The sequence below is a fragment of the Patella vulgata genome, chromosome 3, assembly GCF_932274485.2.
Source record: "Patella vulgata chromosome 3, xgPatVulg1.2, whole genome shotgun sequence".
Taxonomy (NCBI): Eukaryota; Metazoa; Mollusca; class Gastropoda; family Patellidae; genus Patella; species Patella vulgata.
The window spans coordinates 24,069,863-24,095,502 of NC_065881.2; the positions used below are offsets into that span (position 1 = coordinate 24,069,863).

The window sequence follows — 25,640 nt, forward strand, 5'->3', positions numbered from 1 at the left end:
AAATGGCGCACGAAAGCATAGAATACACGACTTGTTTATTGACAATAAAATGTTCATCGTGTCTTAAATATTCGATATTAGGATCTCATATTTTCACAGCAAGATATCATAAAATATTGTTTGAAACGCACCAAAATGCAACTCTAATTCGTGTTATGGAAAATATTGAGTTGAGGGTTTAGAACTTTTATGGGCGTACAAGTCTCAATTTTGGGGTCGACATTTATTATAACAGGTCTTCACATTCGACGGAGAGGGGAGAGGAGGTTCAAATATTCTCAGTCAGGCGTGCGCGTTAGATCACAGGGTCTGTCATTGAGTGAAGTGATGTAGTTTCGACAAGGAGTGGGGTCACCTGGCCAAGCTCGTGGGTTTCCTGCAACTGCTAAAGACCCCTCCCCGAAATCGAATTATTGAAATAAAATTGAACCATATGTTAGCCCCACAGTGACAGTTTGTGTCGAGTGGACGTTAAACCCACTGTCTTCAGACATGATGGATATAACGCGACGAATACCACTAGTAAAGGAATATTTACTTTTTCAAGAACACTTGATACCACTTAGCATTTGATGAATTTAGGTAGATTCACAATATGTGTTGCACTTTTGTATCCACCCACTTACGAAACATTAATTCCAGGCAGATGATATATGGCATTACACTGGAAACTTTGATTAAAACATAATCGGGCAATCTTTTCAAATTTCTAAAGGATCGACATTAGCCTACCTTTTGTCGATTTCTCTTATCCATAATTTTGTCATTTTTTTTTAAATCATATAAGTTTTGGGTATGGTATCCAGAATATGCGTATATAAAATCTTTCCTTTTCTGTCACTTTTTTCCGATATACATGTACACTCTTGTTGGTCCTTGTCGATGATTAGTAAGGCCCATAATTTTTCTTTAATATTCTAATATATTGTGTTTTTCATATTTTTTTTTTCTGACGGATGAGTTCCGCAATGCCAAGCTCGGCTATGTTAATGAACATATTTTATATTTATTGCTTAACCAATATTAGGGCAGACATTCTTTCATTTTGTCGTAAAGGTCAATCCAATAAAGATAAATTGGCTTCGCTGCCCCGAAGGTTTGGCTGATGTAAACACCTCCGTCAGAACTTAAAAGTGTAGTAAATTTTAGTTAACCACATCTTGTATATACTCTCTCTAATCGCAGCTGCTACTCTTCGTGGAAATCATGGAAAAAATTTGAACTTTTGATCGACCAAAATTGCAAAATTTAATGGATCATTAATTAGTTATTCTCGAATGACAATCTTGACATCACCCGTATTGTATATAGGTTTAACAGATTCCAATTATAATTTATAAGTCAAGATGGATGTGAACGTACGGCTTAGCCTGCTAAGCATACATTATGCATTATTATATTTAATCTTATTTTTATGTATATGTTTATATTTGTCGTTTATTATTTTCTGTATTCCTGGCAAAGAACTTATATAGGCTTTGCCTGTTGTTCAATCCTTTTCAAATGAATAAAATATTGTTTAAACTAGGAGCTAAATCTGCCTATTGCGGGTCTTAAATTAGCCCTGAAATGTTATCTGAATTATTAATTAGACATTAATTAACTTAACCGTTCTTAAATTAGCCCTGAAATGTTATCTGAATTATTAATTAGACATTAATTAACGTATCCAGATCATAATCAACTCTCGATGTCATCGCTATCCTGTGATATTTAGCGGATTGGAATACATTTTTTTTAAATACATTTTTTTGAAAAATAATTGAACGTAAAAGTGGATAATCGAGACTTTGCTTTTTTTTATAGTAATGATGATCGATGCTAGCCTAAAATTCAAAAGCTAATATCTCGGTTCAGAGTGGAGGAATTTGACTGAAATTTTCAGCATATTCTATTTCCGTTATCGATGTTTTAACTATTATAACGAGAACTGTCGACTCTTTATCGAATCTGCCATGAGGCCCCAATTTAATCCAACTTCAAATGAAATAAAATATTGTTTATTGATTATGTAACTGGGGCTATATCAGCTAGAACCCGATTAAATACGGACTCGAGTTAATACATCTTCAAGTATTTTTATAATACAAATATACTCCCTTTTTAAACTAATTTGGATAGGCTTTCGGAGGATACTTTCTGATCGAAAAATTATAGATAACTTAGCTTAAGTTTATTTAACATTTGTTGGATTAAAATAGCATAAGGGGTATCCTGTCTCTCGTATAAAATAATGGTAATACATACTACAAAGGCCCATATGATGATATGCAAAATCCAGTAGCGTAGACCTCTTACGGTAGACCGTAGTGCCGCTGTGTAACACTATCGTCGTTGCCACATTGTTTTTAAATTTATAGACAAGGAATAGAGAAATAAAATGACTTTATATTTCATTAATGAATATCTTTGGCAAGTTAGTAATTTCAAACATATTCACATATGTAGTGTGTACTAAATCAACTTATGGTATAAATGACATATTGTTATATAAAAAAGAGTTATTTAACCAAAACATGTGTCTATAAAATATCACAGAGAGTACATGTGCAAGGAAAAGTACTATTGCGTCATTGGGTTTAAAGTAACCAATCATTTTGTTAATTACACAAGTTCAGGGCCATGATCACACTTTATTGTGCATGATATTCATATGCCTTTAAAAGAAACCGTGGAACTCTGTAAGTCAGACTTCCATTAGATTCCAGAGAGGTTCCATCTGAGTTGCTAGACAGCCGCGAGCCTGGATAGGGTTGAGAAATGGTTTTAGCTAGTATTGTTATCTATTAAGCTTGTATCCATATGTATTCGGCTATGCTATATAAAATGTAGAAGCAAACTGTTGCATTTTTATTCCTGGTAAGACAAACGTCTTAAGAATATGTAAGAAGTAAATACACAACGTGAAGCAGAGGTAAACCCAGCTAGAGACAAATTCTAGACGACCATAAGGCGACAGAAATATGTAGTAAGAAAGATGCATGGGTCGTATGTAAGATGTGGCGACCGGTTTTAGTACGTGTCCGCTCTCCACGTCTGACAAAAGACCGAGGGTGCTACAGCTGTCCGTGCAATTTCCCTCACAGTACAATGTATAGTGTATACCCATCTTTAATATCCCAGTTGGGGCAGGGCAGTAGGACGTCAAAACCCATTTCATTTAAATTATTAAAAGACCCAATCTTTGCCCGTATTATTCTAGCCGGGTACAATCCCAAGCCTTTTAATTGTTATACCAAACAGACCCAAATTCTACCAATATTATTCCAGATAAATATAGACACAAGATCTCCCAATGCTATTCCAGGCAAATATAGACACAAGTTCTCCCAATGCTATTCCAGGCAAATATAGACACAAGTTCTCCCAATGCTATTCCAGGCAAATGTACAGCCAAGTTCTTCAAATATTATCCCAGACAGATGTATGCCCAAGCGTCGGCAGGTTCGAACAGCCTATTCTGTCCACCATTATAATTTCAGACAAGCGAAAAGTGACCCTGTCTTCAAACACCTCACAGGTTTGTCTCTGTCAATCATTTAATTTGTAAACAAACTCGAATGTCCATTATTTGCATAATTTATTTTCATTTTTCCAACTTTCATCAAAACAGATCACCAGTAGGTTATAAATAGTCGTTCGAAACAATTAAAATTAAATTAAAAATAAATTATGGAACAACTCTATTCGTAAAACACATATCGTTATAATATATTACAAAATAATAAAATAAGATGTTGTATTTTTGGCCACAAAGAAGATATGTTAAAAATTAACAAAAATTGGCCAACAAACTAAGTTGCTGTTGACACAGGTGACTTCATTGAACTCAAAAGGTCTTGAGCAAAACAATAAACTTTTTACTTTAATGATGGTCACACTAAAACAAAGATGACGTCACCCAATACTGGGTTCACAACAAAAATAGAGGATGTCCATATAAGGCAAACAACAAATTACGCCAAGCTCCGCCACACCGCACTACTGACCACGCCCCTACCGTCCTGTCTTGCCATGTTGTGATATCAGGAAGAATAGTTGGGTTATCTGCCCCTACTTCCTGTAGATTTTTACAAAGGGAACTCGTCGTCTTCATCGCGAGCCGTCTGAAAAATACAATATAAAAATACATAAGTTACAGTTTAGCTTTGGATTCCCCACCCAACCCACTCCCTTCATTGGTGTATTGATAAAACAAAAGCAAGTCACAACTTTATTTCTACGCGAATATAAAGCATTTCTATGGATATGCTATTAGAGAGAATTGCCTTTTTGATTTAATCACTTCAAAATAAGTATTTGGATTAATAGCCTAAAATGTTTGGGGTTTTTTTTCCAAATTGGTTATCAGACGCTTAAATTGAAATGGTTTAAAAATCCCGGGAATCGTTAAACCAGTGTAACTTAAGCGTCTGAACGCACATGTGGGGCAAATAAACCATTTTTAAAACCCCAGCTCACGACCAGTCTTCGAGAAGGTTTTTTTTTTTTATTTTAAACTGGTTCATCTTAGCCGTCTGAACGGGTTGGCTTAAAAAAAACGGCTCCAGCTGACTTTGATCATGCGCAGTACGCAGTAAGTTACATTCCTGTTAAAATATCGGGGTCAGACAGTGCCAATGTTATCGAAAGCGTGCGAGAACCGAATAAAGAATATGAAGCGTAGTTAACTCTAACCTCCGACCGAAGAGGTCAGAATAGTTAAAGGGACAATGACACTCTAGCTGGCTTGACAGCTCCAGAAAATAAAAAAATAGCCTTATTCTAAGTACTAGATGTGTGAGTGTCCTACCTGGTGTGTAAATTATCCATTAAATCCTATTTTACTTGTCCAAAGGGTTCAAAAATATTTTTAAATCCAAATCACATTTGAAAAGCTTTACGCCAGGCTTTTCAAATCATTTTGTTGAATTTTTCCAGTTTTTTAAATTAGGTGTGTTAGGATGAAATTTGTATCATCAATTAATTGTAATATTGTAAAATAGTACAATTTGTTGACTAGAATAAAGATTGGGACATATTATTCAGTTACAACAAGAGTGGTATTGAGCCTTTAAACTGGTTTGGCTTATATATAGTACGTGTGAACGCAAAACGATGCTGTCTTAAAACCCCCAGCGATTATGAACTGGTTTTAAAATAAGCGCCTCAACGGGCTATAATGCATCGACCATTAAGTTTTGTTTCTGAATGCCGATGACAACCGAATGTTCTACTTTTCTTATTGATAATAAGAGCTCACATGACTATATATCAACCGATTCAGCTATTTATGTTGCCTTCTTTAATAATAAAAGCTCACATAAATATCAACTGATTTAGCTATATTTTTGTACTTTTTAATATTCAAAGCTCGCATAAATATCAAGCGAATGAACTCTTCTTATTGTGCTCATTAACAAAAAAAACGATTGAAATATTCTCATTACACTATAATAACAAAAGTTCACATAAATATCAAGCGATTCGACTATTCTTTTTCTAAAACATCAGACGGTTCAATTGTTTTTTAATTACTCTCATTAATAACTGAAGCTTATAGAAATCTATGTATTAACAGTTTAATGACGAATTGACTGTTTACAAAAAAAAATTAAAGGGCGATATGTTATTTCAGATTCTAGAAAACTGAATTATCTTTGATAGGTTTTATATGCAGATAAAGCGTAAAAAATATATTGCCTTTGACAAAGATGAATAGAGCACGCCATGTTAAGTCATTGTATTATGTATAACATTCGGTTTTTTATTTGTTCGCCGTTACTTAGCAATGACCACATAGAGATAATTCAAACAATCTTTCAAACTCAAAGATTACAAGTTAAAAAATTATATTTTCATGCTACAAAAACATATAAAAGTGTGACACAAGGTAAAAACTGACATCTCAGCAAACTATTTATATTTTAGTTTCAGCTTTGAACTCAGCTGTTTTGGAATTTATAAGAGAATAATTGTTTGGCCTACTTTATTTTCAGATGGTGCCCGTTACTTTCAGAAAGTGTTCCTTAATTTCAGATAGCGTTCCTTACTTGATAGTTTCCCTTACTTTCAGACAGTGTTCCTTCATTGATAGTTTCCTTACATTGTTCCTTACTTGATAGTTTCCCTTACTTCATGTTAGTAAAGTGTTCCTTACTTCGATCACTTTCAGATGGTGCTCTCTTATTTAGTTTTAGATAGCACCCCTTACTTTCCGACAGAGGGTTTTCTTCGTCCAGCACAAGTGAACAGGCAGTACCAATATTAACGAGTGCTAATATTGGACCACTGCGCCATAACTGCACCATAAATTTAATCTGCAGCACACATTACAGACTCATGACCAAGGCGTATGGCTCATACCCTCTATTTATTTATCATTTTAAGCTACTGCTTTAAGTGGCATTTAGTAACAGTAACACACTAACACTATTTTATGGAATAACAATCACTGGTTTATTAACATGCAACGTTTCGACGATGATACTCCCGTCTTTATCAAGCAAGACGAGAGTATCATCGTCGAAACGTTGCATGTTAATAAACTATGGATTGTTATTCCATAAAATAGTGTTAGTGCATTTTAAGCTACTTGAAAACCGACCTAGACGAGAAGTACGGAATCCAGTCGAGTCAGCCGTCCATAAGAGATCCACATCTAGTAAATATGGCCGATCTAGAAGTACACTTATCTGTACACTTCATAAGAATAAGGTATAATTACAAAATAATTTTAAGTGTTATGTTAATTCATATTTCTCGAGTTGACCATAATAACGATAATATAAGTACATATGGCCTAGTTCAAATAGTTGAAATACTGGAGCAGCTTATATTTATCAAATAGTTGACATACTGGAACGAACTATGTTTATCACGGGACATTCGTGGATTTTTTTATTTATTTATTTTCTCTTTATCTTTTTTAAATACCCATTTGCCCCCACTTAATCTATGTTAAGCTGATTTGGTTAAAACACGTGTTTGAAGTATTTTTATTTTTAAAGATAATATATTGTCAGTATTTATTAATGAGACACAGCTTGTTCTAAATCAGATATTTCACAAACGGCGTTAGGAAATGAAATAAAATGGGGTTTGACGTCCTACTGTTCTACTCCGAACTGGGCTAATGAAGACGGCAAACGGCGTTGGGATTAGCATTTTAATAAGCCAATAGGGAGGCGCTGTCTTTCACAACATTTCAAATCAGTTGTTATATGAAGTCCAGTTAATGGTCATGTCCAGTCCATCTAATATCTCGTATAGATGACGCAATATTACGCTAAACATCTGCGATCCTATTCTCGGAAAAATTTAAATATTGTAAGACCGCAGTTTTATCGCTTGGCCAATACAAAAGCTACATCCTTAAAGTTTTTTGGTGAATAAGGCTTTTGGTATTTGCAGACGACACATATCAGATTTACATGATAATCCATACCCGCTTTAAATTCTAATGATTCACCACTTAAAGAATTTTCAACCTGTTGGATATTGACCTAATATCTGAGACAATAATATTGGCTATTAATAGTAGACTGTTGTTTACCAAATTTAATTTGGACTTTAGAGCCCACCAGTCATGGAAAGGTCCTAGCGTACTGTTTTAATCAGGTGTTATTAGATAAGAACTAATCAATCATGTACATATTTATCATCAATGAATCCATTGTTGAAGTGTCTTGTTATTTTGATCATGTTATGTTTACAGTTAAAACGGTTATATTGTTGACATTAATGGGATAATTTAGACCAGACTGTCTGCTGGGTCAGAATGTGTATGATAGCAAAAACACTGATAACAATAGCTAAAGCTGAAAAATGTGTCGGCTATTTAAACATTCGATATTTAACACTTTTTAAAACTTGTTTTTATTGGCTCTGAATTATTATGAAAACATTCTACTCTGATTGTCAAGACATAATAATGTACTCTTATGTCCAAGTTCACTTGATTTGGCGAAACCCTCTAAATCAAATCTTATCTTGTAGCCAGTCTACTATTTTAATTTTCAGATGATCTTTTAAGGGTCGTTTATTCTAAGCTCGACCGTGATCACTGACCACAGCGAAGTTTGGCGATTTGATTGGCTTATGCAAATCGTACTTTTCCCTAAGTCCGCGGTTTTCTGCGCGTATAAAAATCAGGGCGAGTTTGCATTCGCCGTTTGAATAAACGAATTCATTCGAATAGTAGTTCGCGCTTAATAGGCCTTTACGTTTACTATTTATGGTAAATTTTCATTAAAAAAATATGCCTAGATTAGTGACATTTCTGATTATTTTTTTTCTGAACACCTACATTTTGTTTATTTATAGGACACGTTCAATAGGTTGTCTATCGCCTTCAACAGTATACCAGCATGGCATATCCGTATTAATTAGCTCCAATCCAATATTAAAAAATTTCAAAAGAATTCGTTTCCAGTATAGATAGAACATTGTAATCCGTATCTATTTAATTTGTGATTCGATATGTAAACTAATCTAAATCTTTTTCATTTGTGGCGCGCAAGACAAAAATAGATTTATAATTATTAACCAGTCTTCCCGGCTAATCTTCCCGTAATACAGATGCTGTGTTAGCCGAGAGAGTTTTTTTTCTGAAATATAAAGGATCAATGTATATCAACGTTGGAATAAATAATGCTAAAAGAGTAACATTATGGTTTGGAATTGGAGCATCTGACAACTTAAGACATGGCCATATACATAAAATAATTTTATTTAGTGGTAATTGAACATTAGCGTGTCCCATTATGGGAGAATAGGGAATTACCCACCTACGAATGTTGAGAAGATGTCTATTTAATCGAATTTAAAACCTCATAAAAATATTAATTTCATTGAAAAGGGTTAATGAGCAAAGCTTGTTGGAACATATAAGTAATGTCTTGAGAAGAAGTTCGAGTGAAGGTTTGGATTATCCGTTTGTTAGAACACTCCTTCTTATATATTATTTGACGTAACGTTATGAAAGAAAAGTTTGAAATTGACCTTGACATTTGGAATTTAAAAAAATAAAACAGGTAGGCCATCGAGCCAAATAATGTCAATACGTCAATGAATAAGTACACTGTAAATTAATTAGAGGTGAAAATGAGTCTAGCCAACCATATGTATTGTTCACAGGTTTCAGCTGTTCAACGACTTTTTGAAAAGACTGCCAAATGTCAAAATTAGTCAAACATATTTTAGCTTTATGAACACGGCTGATCAATAAAATACAAATAACAAATCATAATGTATGTAAACTCTGCCGATAAACAAAAGTACACAAATACCTATTATGTATGTACATCTTCCAGCTAAACAAAGTTAAAATAAATACTCATAATGAATGTACTTCACACACAGCTAAACAAAGTTTTAAAATACCCATAATGTATATGGACGTTCCAGCTGAACAAAATACTAAAATCCCACCGATGCATGTGAACTTACCAGCTAAACAAAGTTCAAAATACTCATAATGTATGTGAACTTCCCAGCTAAACAGAGCACAAAAATACCGATAATGTAATGAACTTCCCAGCTCAACTTTAAATACTTATAATGCATCTCAACTCTCTAGCTAAACAAAGTGCAAAAATGCTCACAAAGCAGTGCAATATTATATATAGACTGTAGAGGTATTTAAGTTCTCTAAACGATGTTACGCTTAATGCTTTGAGGTCGTTAGCTAGTACGAATGAAAACGAGAACCGAGCTAATAAATTATTCCTTGTAAACCTGGCAATGACATCATGGTCTGGTAATCCAAATATGGTAGCCCACGCTTTAGAGAAGTGAACACCCGTCCACTTGGTGCTCATACGAAACACTTGCCCAAAAATGCTAACTGTCCCGCCCTAATAGCAGACGCATCGACACGTTCTATGTAAGAACAGGGTTAATTTCCCTTCAGACACCATGTGGGCTTCCTAGCGAGACATACCGTTAGCCGCCTCAGCTTACGGGTCGCGCAAGAACATCATGTATAACTATACCTTTAGGTATTTTCAGACATTGTAGGGAAGACATTAAAGAGTGGTCCTAGAGGGACGTTTAGCCTCCTCGGCTTAGAGACAATTTGTCATTTTTCAGCCGTTAGGTCTGAGTTCTAGGTTTGTCAAACCCAGACTGTAGATATTATAATTACTCATACTGCACTATCATTTATGATGTAGTTTCCTGTATTTCATATATGAACATAGTTATAACAACGCAGTATTCAAGAGTTAATTGATATTGAGGGTCATCTTCCCCGACACAGTATGTGATCTTCCCAGCTGATCAAAGAACATAAATACCAATAAAATAGGCCATGTGCACTTTCCAGCTGAATTGTATGTGAATTATAATTCATGTAAGTGATTTAAGAATCTGGCCATACTAGTTATTCAAAACGATAGAATTCTATAAATATTTCTATGTTCAAACCCATGTTAATCCAACCGATATAACGGTGTAGTAAAATCTGGTCAAGTTGATAGTTATCGTTTTTCCAACCGAAAACTTCCAAAGAGCTAATACCACTCTACCATAAGGGGCTAGACATTGATTACAAATAGTCTACATCACAAAGCATACATATCATAGTCAATAAAGGCATTTATTTTTTATTTACAGATTTTCTTCTCGCTAGCATAATCAATGAATAAATTTTAACATTTATGGTGGCGACAAAATGATATCAAATCAAAGTGTCTAATTAAATTTCACACCAGTTGAAGTCAATTTAATTACAACACCCATAAACCTAAGAATATGCACATCGAAGTGTTAATTAACAGAAGACGATTTACCAAAGCAATGTGCCATTGCCTTTTCTTTTTCCAGAATTATATATGTTCATTCCAGAATTAAATGTTCATTCTAGCACTATACTAAAGATTTATATCCATTGTTTTATGTTTTAACGGATTGCAAGAATTAATACCATTAATGTATCCTTTCCCAAGAAGCTTTTATATGTGGAATTATCTGCACCGCATAGAAGAATCGTTTTATTAGTAAAACTAATAAATCTAAACTAACGGTTTGTATAGTTATAATCCGGTAAAACACATATTATAGAAACATCTCGATGCGTATTATCGCCATTTCTGATATTAATAGATTCCAGAAGATGTGGTATATCAAGATTATGATCCAATTCTTTTTTTAAACAGCTTTTCATTTGTTAACTCCGTATTTATTCATGTACGTAATGAACTGATGACTAAAAATATTAATTTTATTTCTATTTTCTTCGCTTCTGTCCATTATAATCTTTCGATTCCTTTCAATGGCTTTCAAAGGGGATTTACTCAACTATCAATAATGTATTAACTGCAAAATTTTACCCAACTTTCAATTCGTATTAAAAGCATTGCGAATCTTACTCAACTTCCATTCCCTATTAAAATGACTGAAGAAAACCACATGATGGTGTCCAATACAAAGCCCTTTCAATCCCTATCAAAGCACTGGGAGTTTATGTAACTTTAGATTATCTATTAATTGACCGTTACACAATTGTAATCCTATTCTTTTTTTAAAAAATCACCTTCTAATTTTGACACAAGTTGGTACCGATCACTAACTAAAAGAAACCGTAAGATTTTACTCAACGTTCAATCTCTGTCAAAATCACTGGAAGCGTATGCAACTTTAGATTCCCTATTAAAATGACTTTTACACAAATGTAATCCCTTTACGAATTTTGACTCGAAGCTGAAACCTTATCCATAGGCGTAGGAGCCGGGAGGTGGGGCAATGAAAAATTCGACGACCTTTTTTTCTATTAACGTTTAGAGAAAAAATATAACTAACTTATTTCTATGAGATCCACACTGCCCGAAAAGTATTTTCTCGTCTTTTTCTTGTCCACTGCATATGCCCGAAAATATGCCCGAAGCTCTCGTATGATAGGTATGCCCGAAAAAACGGTATTGCCCGAAAAACGGGCATCGGGCCGGAAAATTTATTTTCGGGCAATGAAAAATTCGACGACCTTTTTTTTCTATTAACGTTTAGAGAAAAAATATAACTAACTTATTTCTATGAGATCCACACTGCCCGAAAAGTATTTTCTCGTCTTTTTCTTGTCCACTGCATATGCCCGAAAATATGCCCGAAGCTCTCTTATGATAGGTATGCCCGAAAAAACGGTATTGCCCGAAAAACGGACATCGGGCCGGAAAGCGGCAGAGGAAACTAGCAGTAAAACGCGTTTGCGACCGTCAAATATTCCAAAATTTTCTTGGCGGGTCATTCGCCTCTCAAAGAAAACCGGCGCCGCTGTCTATAAATCCGAAATTTTTCGGGCATTTCTAGTTTTGCTTCCCTAACTGTCATCGAGCCCTAATAAAACACTAATTTTACTTTTCTTGTAATTGAATATCAGGAATTTGTACTGAATTGACTAAGGAGTAAAACATTTTGTCTGGAGCCACTCTACTTTGTGCGACATTTTTCAGGCATCAATTATTATTTGTGAATGCAGATGCAACAGTCTGATTGGATGGTTAGAATTCAGAGTGGGATTTCAGTTACAAAACCATTGGATACTTTTGGAGTTGCTTACACGGGCTAGAATAGCAGAAAACGCATTTACGGTGATTAAATTTTCAAATTTTTCATCTGGAGGGTGAGGCCTCCATATACCGCGCGACGATTGATTGGTTGTTTGGAATTCGGGTCAGCCAGGTAGGCTATATTGGACCAAATTGAAGTTGCTGTATTCACAGACTGGAATAACAGGAAAACGCGTTTGCGGCAGTTACATTTTCAAAATTTTCTCCCAACGGTCCCGTCTTCGTTGACTGTAAACGATTGATTGGAATTCGAGTCAGCCACCTTAATAAGGCTATAATATATATTCGACCACTTTGAAGTTGCTTTGTTCACCGGCTGAAATAGCAAGAAAACGCGTTTGCGACAGTTAAATTTTCAAAATTTTCTCCTAACGGTCCCGTCTTCGAGGACTGTAAACGATTGGTTGGAATTCCGAGTCAGCCACCTTAATTAGGCTATATTAGACCGCTTGAAGCTGCTTTGTTCACTGGCTGAAATATCGGGAAAACGCGTTTGCGGCAGTTAAATTTTCAAAATTTACTCCTAAATTAGGCTATATAAGACCACTTTGAAGTTGCTTTGTTCAACGGCTGACAATAGCAGGAAAACGTGTTTGCAGCCGTCAAATATTCCAAAATTGTCTTTGAGGGGGAGGGGGGGGGTATACAAGGTCGCTGCTGTCTGTAAACCCGAAATTTTTTCGGGCATTTCGGGTTCTGCCCCCCTAACTGTCATCGAGACCCTACGCCTATGACCTTATCTAAAGATAACACAAGTTGGTACCCTACTGCCAATCTAGTATTAAATGAATCATGGGCATTTTCTCTGATTTCAACCCCTTATTTTACATATATATAGTTTTAAATCCTTTCTCAAACGGACTGCAAATATTTACTTAATTATTAATTAGTATCCATTAAACACGCAGGCCAAAAGGTTTGGCTTTTAGTCGTTTTGACCAAGATCTTCACTATTTCATGTCTACTGTACAGTAATTTATGTCAAGTCAAATTCTTTTTAAAATGCCATTTTGCATTAAATATAATCTATTTTCTAAGCACTATTTAATTTGTAAAAATAATTGACACGTATTCTACAAATATAATTAATTGAATAAATCAAGTATTTACAGCTGATAACTTTTAATCATTAGTTGTTTTTTTTTTGTGGGTAACATTTTATCATTTTCTTTATGTAGGAAACATTTTATCATTTGTTTTTTTTTCTGTGAGTAACATTTTATCATTTTCTGATGTAGGAAACATGGTATCATTTGTTTTTTTATGTGGGAAACATTTCACCATTTGCTTTTCTGAGGGTATTATTCTAAAATAACTTGACACCTTTGGTGGTTTTTTTATTATCAATTTAATTAAATTGATGCGTCTAGTCTACAATTTATAGTTTATGTTCACAAATAGAGCAAAATAAGTACAAAATAGAGAGATCATGCCACTTGACTCAATAAGACGCGTTCGGTCACCCGGACATATCAGATCAAGTCAATTGAACAATTCGGGGTGACCTGAATCAAAGAGCTTTTCAAAAATGTACTCATTTCTAAAGATATCTATAAGTCTATCTTGAATTCAGGAATAACAATTGTTTCTAATTAAAATGTTATTTGTTCAATTTCATCTAAAATAACTGGCATTATTATACACTGAGACTTTAAAAAAAAATTTATTGATCATTGATAAAAAATAAAACAGGAATCCGTAAAAGTTTCTTTTAAAAAGTGGGTAAAATAACAAAGACGGGAGTTTTTATGATTTTCATCAGCAAAAAAACGGTAAAAGAACTAACCAATTTACGGTGACAAGGTTTCTTGTAATTACCTATAACACTAGTACGTTGTCTCTTTACGTCAAATGCTATCATGGTCCGTACTGTGTGTGTTATAATAAGCAAATATTTAATTTGCAATATGAGACCGGTGTTCTTACAATTTTCTACTAAAGACTAGGTTACGATAATTGTTCTGTTTAAATGAATTAAAACTTCTTTGATTTCGGTCAAACTAAAGGCCCGTGGTGGAATGGGACAAGATGTATTACGGTTAAATTTTCTGTTTTTGGCTTGGGGATGATGTCATTGATCAGTGAAGCTTCCTACTGCCAATATTTGCTGCACTTTTGTATAACAAATAACAGTAGGACATTAAACCATTTATTCCAGTTTTAATGACCTATTAATGTTTACCACATATGAATGCGTATTGTTGTTTGTCAATTACATTTTATAATATTATTCTTTCTAATGTTTCACCATTTGAACAGTTTTCATAAAGAAGTTCTACAAAACCATTCCATTAACGTCTAACTTAAAAATACTTTTAAAATGTGAAATGATAGTGGCCGGATGCGATGAAAAGACATTAAAAACTGTTTTTTCTGTGTTCGGTTGGAATCAGCCACTGAACTTAAGCACATGCAAAAGAAATAGTTAGGACACCGAATTAACATCATCATTATGCGTCCACCCAGGCTGAACTGTTATCAGAGCAAACAAATGGATCAGCATATCACGAGAGTCTAAAGTCACCCCTATTGCAATACCAGGGTTACCAGAATTAATACGAGGTCTTTCGACTTACCGGATATAGGAATGTCTCTTTCGTATCAACTCCGTTTGCATTTTCTGCTCGGCATTTCCACAGACCCATATGTTCCATCCAACTGATTTGTTTAATAATAAGATCTCCATTGTCAGCAACCTGAGAGTGAAAAAAACCCACAAATAACATAAATATTTATCCTTACAATATTAAAAACAAATGAAATGGAATGGGGTTTAATGTTCATTGTTAATATTTAAAAACAACACACACAGTACCATATGTACGTCTAAAATGGCAAGACAAATTCTCGGGCAGTGTTCATTTCAGGACATCGCTCGCATCTCGCCAGTCGGGTCTAATTTGCGCCGTTTATGAATTTTTATATTACTTACTTTATAACCTTCGTCTCCATCTGTTATTACTTTACCATTTCTGTCGAACCAGGTTATTTTTGGTTGGGGTTTTCCCTCTGCCCGACAATATAGCTGAACTGTGGCATCTTCAAATTCTAATCTTGCAGACGTCCATAAATATATTCTTGCAGATTCTCCTAGAAAAAAAAAAGCAAAAACATATACACATACTAGTATTCAAGTCTTCTGTATTTTATAGCGGTTAACTGGACGATGTTATGTAAGTATTTTATAGTGGTTAACTGGACAGAGTCCTATAACTATTTTATAATGGTATCTGGACAATTTCCTGTAAGTATTTTATAGCGGTTAACTGGGCAATGTCCTGTATTTTATAGTAGTTAACTGGGCAGTGGCCTGTAAGTATTTTACTGCGGTTACCTAGAGTGACATGTCGGTATTCCAAGGTTTGGGGTAGAAAATATTGATGAAAAATACGAATTCTTGTCGGGTTGTCTCAAAATAACTCGGCCATATTGAAAGGGGATTAATAACTGAAAATAATGGCTAAGAACGGAACTGCAGAAGTAGACGTTTCATATTTTTCATACACTCAATATCATTAATAAAATCTCGACATTCATTCATTGATACAATACAAAATGAAGGCTATAACGGTATATCTATTAATGGCTTATAGAGAAATTGACAACTTGGAGTATGCCCTTTTCAACATAATTATCAATATAATTATAAAACCCTAAATCTATTCTGTTCAGACTAAAATGATAATGTAAGCTTTTAAAAAAAACCTAATGATAACGCTCGCACCTGTATTAGTATGATTGATAATAATGACTTTACTAAATGTCAACTGGTCGATCTAATAGCGTAGGTGTATCATCCAACAATTCCCTAAATGGCCATAATTCAAAAGAAGATGAGCTTTTGGTTTCAAACTAATGCCAGCCAATTCAGACTTTAAATCGCCACTAGATATCAGTAGCCATTACTTTATTAATGGATCGACTTGTATACGGTTAATGTTTATAAAGTTCAGAGAACGTCAACCATTTTCCCGTTTCCAGCACTGAGACTTTCACATATTTCTTCAGCACCATTCTCTCAGATTTATGTTAAACAAATCGCTAGGGCTTTATGAAACATAGCTGATATCGTCCTTAATGACACATTGCTGACTCGGTCCTCGTGCATGCTTCTCCAAATATAGATCCTAAGTTGTCATGAGACCATAAAATATTATTTATCAAACGATCTTTGAGATCAAGATTGTGCCAAGAGTGGGACGTGATAATATAACGATAAAAAAGATAGATATGTTTCGTAAATTAAACAAGCATAATATATAGATAGAGTCAACGAACAACATAAAAATGTTTCTGGTTGCACAATATTTGTCTCTCTTTGCCAGTGTTTATTGTATATAAACCAATTACAGATAAAGAATCCGTTTCTCGTGTGAACAAATTTGACCGAAAGACATTTATATGTGTAGATTAAACCCACTATAATTATCGTTAATATGGGCTTACAAGAGATTTTTTTTTATTTAACACACCTGTTTAGAAATAATTTCCATTTCCTCTTAGACGATCATCTTTTCAACATTTGAAAGGAAATTAATTCGTTACCAGAGAACAATCCCATAGACACCCTCCGTTTCAAATTTTATTCTAAGAGATTTTATGAGTGGGATGTCTCCTGTGACTTATCAGAACAAAGTAAATGCGGAATTCAAAGGCAAGAATAATGTATATAACAGAACTTTAATCTCAGTATATCATGAAATGAAAAGAGGCGACTGCCAATTCATCCCCATATAAGCTTTTAAAATACACTTTTAATCATCAACAAGACGAATCTGAATGACTGGAAATCTACCATTATCAAGAGCTAGTGATTGCCATATTCTCAAGAGCATTGTCTATTACGTTCAGCTAACCAGAATGTCGGCAACTTGCGTTGAAGACCATTTAAGTAATTAAATCCTGAACTAAAAAGATTGATAATTTTAGATTTGCTGTATTTTGACATTAAAACTTTAAAATTAAATCTTGAATATTAATATAAGAGAAAAAATAGATTGATGTGGAATTTGTTTGAAGGAATTTTTTTGTTAGGTCTACGGTGAAAGTTAAGTTGACTCGGATAGCTGCGGATCTGCGTACCGTTCTTTGAATGAAATTATTTGATATTCTTCTTAAGGATTCTCGCGTTTCTTATCTCATTTTAATCAGTTCTCTTTGCGAATATTCTGGTTTGAGTTGATATCCTGTATTAGCAGATAATGCTAATACAGTTTACGGATCAATAATGCAAAGACCTTTATTTTAAAATTATATCGGTACTAAGAATTTATTCAATTTAGTGTATCCAATACTGTAGAGGTGACCGGGTGGTCTAATGCGTGCGCTTTAGATCATAACGTCTGCCATTGAATTAACTGGTGTGGTTTCGATCTCACACTTGCGCGTAAGAAGGAATATGGTCATCTGGGCTTATATGGATCCTCCGTCCCCACCCCTCTTGCAAAAATATCTCTATGCGAATTATTGAAATAAATTTGTACTGTGGCTTATTCTCGAAATGATAAAAGCAATGGCAAAACCATATATATATATATATATATATATATATATATATATGATCCCACTACCACCACCACCTTGGCTTAACATTTCCTAATTTTCATGTTTCTGTAATACAAGACATTATCACGAAATGGAAATCACGTTTACGAATGACTTTTCCGAGTCAGTTAGAACATTCGACAGACATTACCCAACCCTTACAATGCGTTGTCCACTAACATGCCGATAAGGAGTAAATACCAATGCCTTACCTTCTAAAGATTTTTTCACTAGACAACTTTCTATACTGCTATATTTTTCATTATCTGCAACGCAAATTAATTAGGTAATGATAGTGAATGAATTCCAGAGACCACAATGATTTATCTTACCATAATATACTCAAATAGTATTTAATAACATAGCTCAAAGAATCGTCAATTCATAAAAAAGTGAAGGTTGCACAAAATAAAGATAAAAATAACCAGTAGTCTCGGCTTGTCTTAATCGCCCATGTTCCTTGAAGAATTTCAGAATAAAAAGCATCACAGATAATAATAACCAAATACTCATTACCTATTACTACTTTGCTTGATCTTTCAATACGTGCAAAAGGCGTTTCAGCAATACACGAATATGTCCCTTCTGTTTCTGGGATAAGGCAATCTATGTATAGTTTAGATTTGGTGGATGAAAGTCGTAAAAGGGGTTTTCCTTTCCGGCCAACCCGATCTTCGTATGCTGCTTCATCATCATGAAAATCTCGGTATTCTCCCTGTAAAAAGAGAATACGTTAACTTGGCCACCATGGTAAAGACTCAACATTTAACAATGTTCCAAATATAAATAGAGCCGTCTTGTACGTAAAGGAATTGTTAGTGAAATTTGCTGTGGTCTTTGTTTCATCTAGTAAGTATATAAGAATTGATTATTCAGATCATGCTCTAGCTGAGTTTAAAGGAAGATATTGGCACACATATAATACTAATATACATATTATATACAAGTAAAACTAGGTGAAATTCCAAAATGAATAAATACGTGGCATCGCGTGTTTAAGAGATAGTGCGTAATGTATGTCGTAGAATGGACTGGGGTTTTAGAAGTCGAAGCTTAACTTGTTATCAGAAACAAATTACAATGTAACTGATGGGTTAAGGAATAGTCCACCTGCTCAAGTCTCTGGTAACACAATCTATCTATCCTTCTATTATGATACATCACACAAATACATAAGAAACTCCCGTAATTTACACCCAGTTCTCTCGTTTCTCGGCTGTGCTATCATAATTTGACAGCATTGATGTCAGAAGAAATGCATATTGGACAGTTCTGTAATTGGATTTCGAGATTAACTGGACGACATCCATTAATTCAACATTAGATGTTATGTTGGCTCCTGGCGATGTGCTGTTCTATCTTTGTTGCGATAAGAACGCTTTTTGTATTTCTGGATTCAATGATAAGTGATATAGGTTTGTTGTACTAGTTAAGAAATCAAGCAAATAAGGGTCTTATACGTAGGGGTCTTTAGCTAAGGGGGGGGGGGGGGGCTGTGAGGCAGGCGACTGTGATGGCTGCTACTAACTACCCTGGGATGGAAACCATAACATTTCATTCAATAACAGATCTTATCATCTTTGCTTTTGGACCATCGACCAAAGCACTGGATTTAACGTACACCAATATGGCATAATCTTATTTTACTAATTGGCTTTGCCATTGCCAACATGGGCTTAAAAAATGCAAGGAAACCGGAGTACCGATAACACCCACAAGGTTAGGTAGGTGGCCCCACATTCTTAAATGACATATTTTATCATCCACAGAGAGTGTGTTAGTTTTCTCAACCGCCTTGCCCCTATCTATGTATAGTCGTGTACTTACCTGTGAAAGACGTTCGCCATTTTTTAGCCAATGTATCGTTGGCGTTGGTGTGCCACCAACCTCACATTCTAATATAATGTTATCATGACGATTTACGCGTGTCAAAGGACTTAAAGGACGGCCTTTAAAATATAATTTTGTTCCTTCTGTTTTTCTGGAAACTGAAAGAAAAATAAAACAAAATAAATGCCATGCCCGTTACTCGTTATTGGAGATATCTTGGATTAACAAACGCCTTGCCGCAACTTCACTGCGGGAATTCCAATGATAAACTTAATGATACAATAATAATTTATAATATCAATTTCTAAATGCAATAGTTACATGGGGAGTAGCTAACCGAATAAATTATTAAAATATATCGCTTCCATACTCTCATATTCTTACAAAGAATATATATATACATAAACTTGCTCTTTGAACAAATCTCCAGGGTATTTCTTGATAACGGATCTTAAATGGTAAGCGCGTTTTCTTAAAAGGGTTGAGTATATCAATTTTCGTATGACTAAATATACCTCAGGTAATCTACGATATTATTGTCGTTAATAAATGTATCAAAATATTTTTTTGACTTCCGTATTAAAAAAACCCAGAAGAAATAATAGAACCAATCAATGAATTCAGAAAGAACAGCAGTTAATTAATCTCTTTATGCTTATAAATCAGATGCTTTTTATGTTATACTGATTCATTTTCAAAAATAGACTAGTAGTTTATAATAATTATGCAATCCTTTGTTAATAAACGTATTCTTCAAAAATTAAAAAAGCGTATCCCTTCTCTTGTTTATTGCCATTTCTCTGATTAGAATATAGATCATGAATCAAACGATTAATAATATAGTATTTCTATTACATTGTATCTGATGTGTTTATGTAACGGGAGTGTAATATAATGAGCATTAGTTTGATTATGGTTAAATAAAGCTGCACTTAACAACGTGTAACCAGTCAATATTTTAAATTAATATAGAAACGCCTATGGGCAGAAATTACATAAATACACTTATTACAGGATGTTAGACAATGTACAGAAATTGCAGATATCGGCACAGTACATAACCAAACAAGCCAATAGTGGAGAGCTAATGCCAACCCAATCTAGAACTGTGGCTACGCAAATTGACGCACCACCCGAGTGAAAATATGTAAATAAAATTCTGCACTAACCGGGATAATGACGACGGGCATACACCATGCAGTGGGAAATTTGGTCCGGACATCGAATTCTTTTACGTGCACACCAACGTGTACATGTGAGCTCGGTTTTTCTTGCCAGACGTGTTCGTCGACGTCAACGTCAACCAACAACACTGCAAGAATTGGCCGTGGCACTGCTAGAGGAGTGGGTCAGATGGCCCAAATCGTGATTGGACGGTTGATTAGGAGTATACCACGACGAATTGCTGAATGTCTGAGGATTGATGAAGCAATTACTCGTTATTTAGACATCCATTTTCACTTTTGACGGTGTATCTCTTTGCGAGTGAAATGGGGTCGTCAGATAAGCTGTCCATATGAACTGTTTATGTTCATGTGTAGGCAATTGGCCTGTTATTAACATACACTTGTTACCTCTAATAAAAACAGCAGTGCATTTCAGCAGTTTTGTATTGTTTCTGAATATCCCCTACTTTATTTGAAGACTATATTGGAACTTGAGCATACAAATATTTATAAAAGATAGCTTCACGCATTAGGTTATGTGTATTCGTGAAAGTCGGATTTGTGAGTTTGTTGAAACTTAGGCCGTCAAATGCAAACACTATGTTCGTCAAATATTAGATTTGCATTTCTGAAATTGGCGATTTAAATATATATTTTCTTATGTGTGTGTGGGTGTGTGTGTGTGTGTGTGTGTGTTCAATGACAAATTATTGTCATAACTTGATGGTAGATTATGGTTGCATTAGAAAACCATACGAGTTGTACTGAATAATAATTATCAATAAGAAATAGATGTAATTGAAGTGAATTGATTCTAAAAATGATGTCATTCAATATAGCACATCCTCCGTTCATATCCGTTAAAACAAAGGGTGTATAGCATTCATCGATATTTCATACAGAAAAGTAAACGGTTGTTTCAAAATAGACATTAGATCTATAATAATTTACCACACAAGAAACCCACACTTATTTTACAAAGAAGCTGAATCATAGATTAATTGCAGAAATAGTATTTTATAAAAAAAAAATTATACAAGTTTTGGAATGATTGAATGAAATGAGGTTTAACACTGTTCTGAACCGACTTGGATAATGAATACGGCATAGGTTTTTGGTGTTAGATAAAGAACTAATGTGCTAATATTTAGGTTTCAAGATGCTTGAGAACATCCGAAGTCCAAAACTATTTTAATGTCAATACCGATAGAAAGTGTTCATCCGGTTTTCTTATAAATAAACCGTGCAAGAAGATGTATTATGTAGGAGCTAAATCTGCCTATTTCAGGTCTTCTTTTCTGGCTTAAAATGTTATCGGATGGCTCCGTTGTTAGTAGATAAGAACACCGCGGCCATTAAAGAGTTTATCGATAAAAATGATAATCGAGATTTAAAATTAACACTCAACGCAACATTTTGTCAAAACTTCAAGCACTCATAACTTCGGACATTTTGCCTTATATGTTTTTGAACCATTGTAGCAATAACGACCTTTGCATAATGCATCTTTAAAAGAATTTAATACGGCCAGTTCTGTCAAATCGTGTCTGTATACTTTAAGCGAAAGAATCTGATATGCCTGCGTTGTAAGACAAGTCATGTGTCAACTTTATCCAGAATCAATGTTTAATATAGAAACGTCTACTTACCACCTGAGTTTAATCTCTTTTGTAAAGCGTATTTGTGTTTAAGACCCTGAAAAAAAAGTAAAAGGAACATGAGTTTCATTACTCTACAACAATAAATGTAATTTTAACTGTCGTTTTTATCGATAACACACCGCCTGGTCACCTTTTTGTATGGCATCAGGTGTCTTACTATGAATTGGTTGTAATTATTTAGAAAAAAAGCGGTTGCCATAAAATATACACCGACATTTTGCAAGAAATGGACAGGGAACAAGCTAAAAAGATAGGTTGCCAGGCAACGAAACATACGCCCACAGCAGCTAAATCGTCCGGGCAGCCAACAAGTGTTGTCGCATATCTTTTACTTTTTTTTGGTAATGAAACATTTATAATACACTAAAATCTGATTAAGAGTTACAACTCATGAAGTAATTATCAATCTGAAGTCAATCGGATGATAACTTTCAAAGTTATCAAGGGCCATAGCTTTGGCAGTAATTATCTGAAATCGTTGAAAATCAATAGGATTCGTTGTCTCACTACCTCAAACACTGTGTATAAATTTAAAGTCAATCGGATATTAACTTTAGCCCCAAGAGCATCCACAAGATTTTTTGAAGTGATCAAGGGCAGTAATTATCGGAAATGGTTGAAAATCAATACGCTTTTTTGTCTTATGACCGTAAACACTGCGTATAAATTTAAAGTCAATCGAATATTGACTTTGGCCTCTAGAGCGTCCACAACATTTTTTGAAGTGATCAAGGGCCATAACTCTGGAAGTAATTATCGAAAATAGCTGAAAATGAATAGACGTCTTCGTCTCATGACCTTAAACACTGTGTATAAATTTAAAGTCAATCGGATATTAACCTTCGCCTCAAGAGCATCCACAAGATTTTTTGAAGTGATCAAGGGCAGTAATTATCGGAAATTGTTGAAAATCAATAGACCTCTCCGTCTCATGACCTTACACACTGCGTATAAATTTAAAGTCAATCGGATATTAACTTTGGCCTCTAGAGCGTCCACAAGATTTTTCAAAGTGATCAAGGGTCATAACTCTGGCAGTAATTATCGGAAAATGTTGAAAATCAATAGACTTCTCCGTCTCATGACCTTACACACTGCGTATAAATTTAAAGTCAATCAGATATTAACTTTGGCCTCTAGAGCGTCCACAAGATTTTTCAATGTGATCAAGGGTCATAACTCTGGCAGTAATTATCGGAAATCGCTGAAAATCAATAGGCTTCTTCGTCTCATGACCTTAAACACTGTGTATAAGTTTAAAGTCAATTGGATATTAACTTTGACCTCTAGAGCGTCCACAAGATTTTATGAAGTGATCAAGGGCCATAACTCTGGCAGTAATTATCGGAAATCGCTGAAAATCAATAGGCTTCTTCGTCTCATGACCTTAAACACTGTGTATAAAGTTAAAGTTAATTGGATATTAACTTTGACCTCTAGAGCGTCCACAAGATTTTTTGAGGTGATCAAGGACCATAACTCTGGCAGTAATTATCGGAAATCGCTGAAAATCAATAGGATTCTTCGTCTCATGACCTTAAATACTGTGTATAAATTTAAAGTCAATCGGATATTAACTTTGACCTCTAGAGCGTCCACAAACAATTGTGGACGACGGACCGACGTACGGGGGTGACGACAATATACGACCACATTTCAATGTGAGCGTATAAAAAGGCAATTTTTCGTACAGTCAGGGGCCATAATCAAGGACGTTACGGTCTGATACGCGCAAGTATCAATTTAAGGAAACCAGATCTTCGGGATATAGACATATTTTAAATTTGTAACCTCTACAGGGTCCACAACCGTGGTATTACATATTTTTACATTATTGGCGTACAAGGAGCAGCCATTTTGTCGGGCAGTTTCGGTCCGATTTTCACGAAATTCAATACAATCCGATAAGTGCGAATATCGAAAGGAACGAAGCCCAGATCTTTGGATTATAAACATACATTTTAAGTAATTTAAGTTTCATTATAATCGGATAAAAATTTTCACCCTTAGAGTGTCCACAAGCTAAAAACGTGATATGTCGTGTAATCAGGGGCGATAATCCATGAAGTTTCGTTCCAATACATAACAATATCGAAAGAAACCGAGATCTTTGGAGAGAGAGAGAGAGAGAGAGAGAGAGAGAGAGAGTGAGATATGTCGTGCAATCAGGGGCGATAATCCATGAAGTTTCGTTCCAATACATAACAATATCGAAAGAAACCGAGATCTTTGGGGAGAGAGAGAGAGAGAGAGAGAGAGAGAGAGAGAGAGAGAGAGATGGGGTTTAACGTCCACTCGACACAAACTAGGTCATTTCGGGACTAACATGGTTCAATTATATTTCCATAATTCACTTGCGCGTAGGGGTCTTTAGCAGTGGGGGGAAACCGGGCGAACCGGAGAAAACCCACGAGGTTGGACAGGCGACCCTACTCCTTGTCGCGTACAACCGGGGAATCGAAACTACGCCAGTTGACTCAATGACAGACTTTATGATATAGCGCGCACGTGCTAACCATTCAGCCATTCAGCCATCCAACCCCCCACGAGATCTTTGGAATATACACCTATATTTCATGTTCAAATGTGAACGGACAGGGGCGACGACAATATACGTGGACGTATAAAAAGTTTAACTAGTAATTAATACAGTTGGCATACAAAACGATCATACATGTATAAGCTATGTGACAATTGATCATACATGTATAAGCTATGTGACAATTGATATCAGGTGGCACGGAATGAATAAACAGACCCTGTCGTATAAATGATAGTGATACCCTGCACCAAATGCAGCAGAGCGGGGGGGGGGGGGATATCGACAACATTTCTTATTATATCCGCTTTTAGAATACAGATATTGTAAACGAACTTGTGAATAATGGCATATA

At 34.9% G+C, this 25,640-nt stretch overlaps 1 protein-coding gene across 1 annotated transcript in view; it reads right to left on the reverse strand.

The window, feature by feature from the left end:
* Positions 1 to 3,563: 3,563 nt before the first annotated feature.
* LOC126816631 (zwei Ig domain protein zig-2) overlaps positions 3,564 to 25,640 on the reverse strand; it is a 30,397-nt gene continuing 8,320 nt past the window's right edge. The window contains exons 3-9 of the mRNA XM_050543332.2: positions 22,735 to 22,780; positions 19,917 to 20,077; positions 18,606 to 18,804; positions 18,302 to 18,355; positions 15,478 to 15,635; positions 15,122 to 15,241; positions 3,564 to 4,106 (exon numbers count right to left, since the gene is read on the reverse strand). Of these exons, the coding sequence (XP_050399289.1) occupies positions 4,071 to 4,106; positions 15,122 to 15,241; positions 15,478 to 15,635; positions 18,302 to 18,355; positions 18,606 to 18,804; positions 19,917 to 20,077; positions 22,735 to 22,780 (774 nt within the window). The 3' untranslated portion in view covers positions 3,564 to 4,070. The remainder of the gene's footprint in view (positions 4,107 to 15,121; positions 15,242 to 15,477; positions 15,636 to 18,301; positions 18,356 to 18,605; positions 18,805 to 19,916; positions 20,078 to 22,734; positions 22,781 to 25,640) is intronic.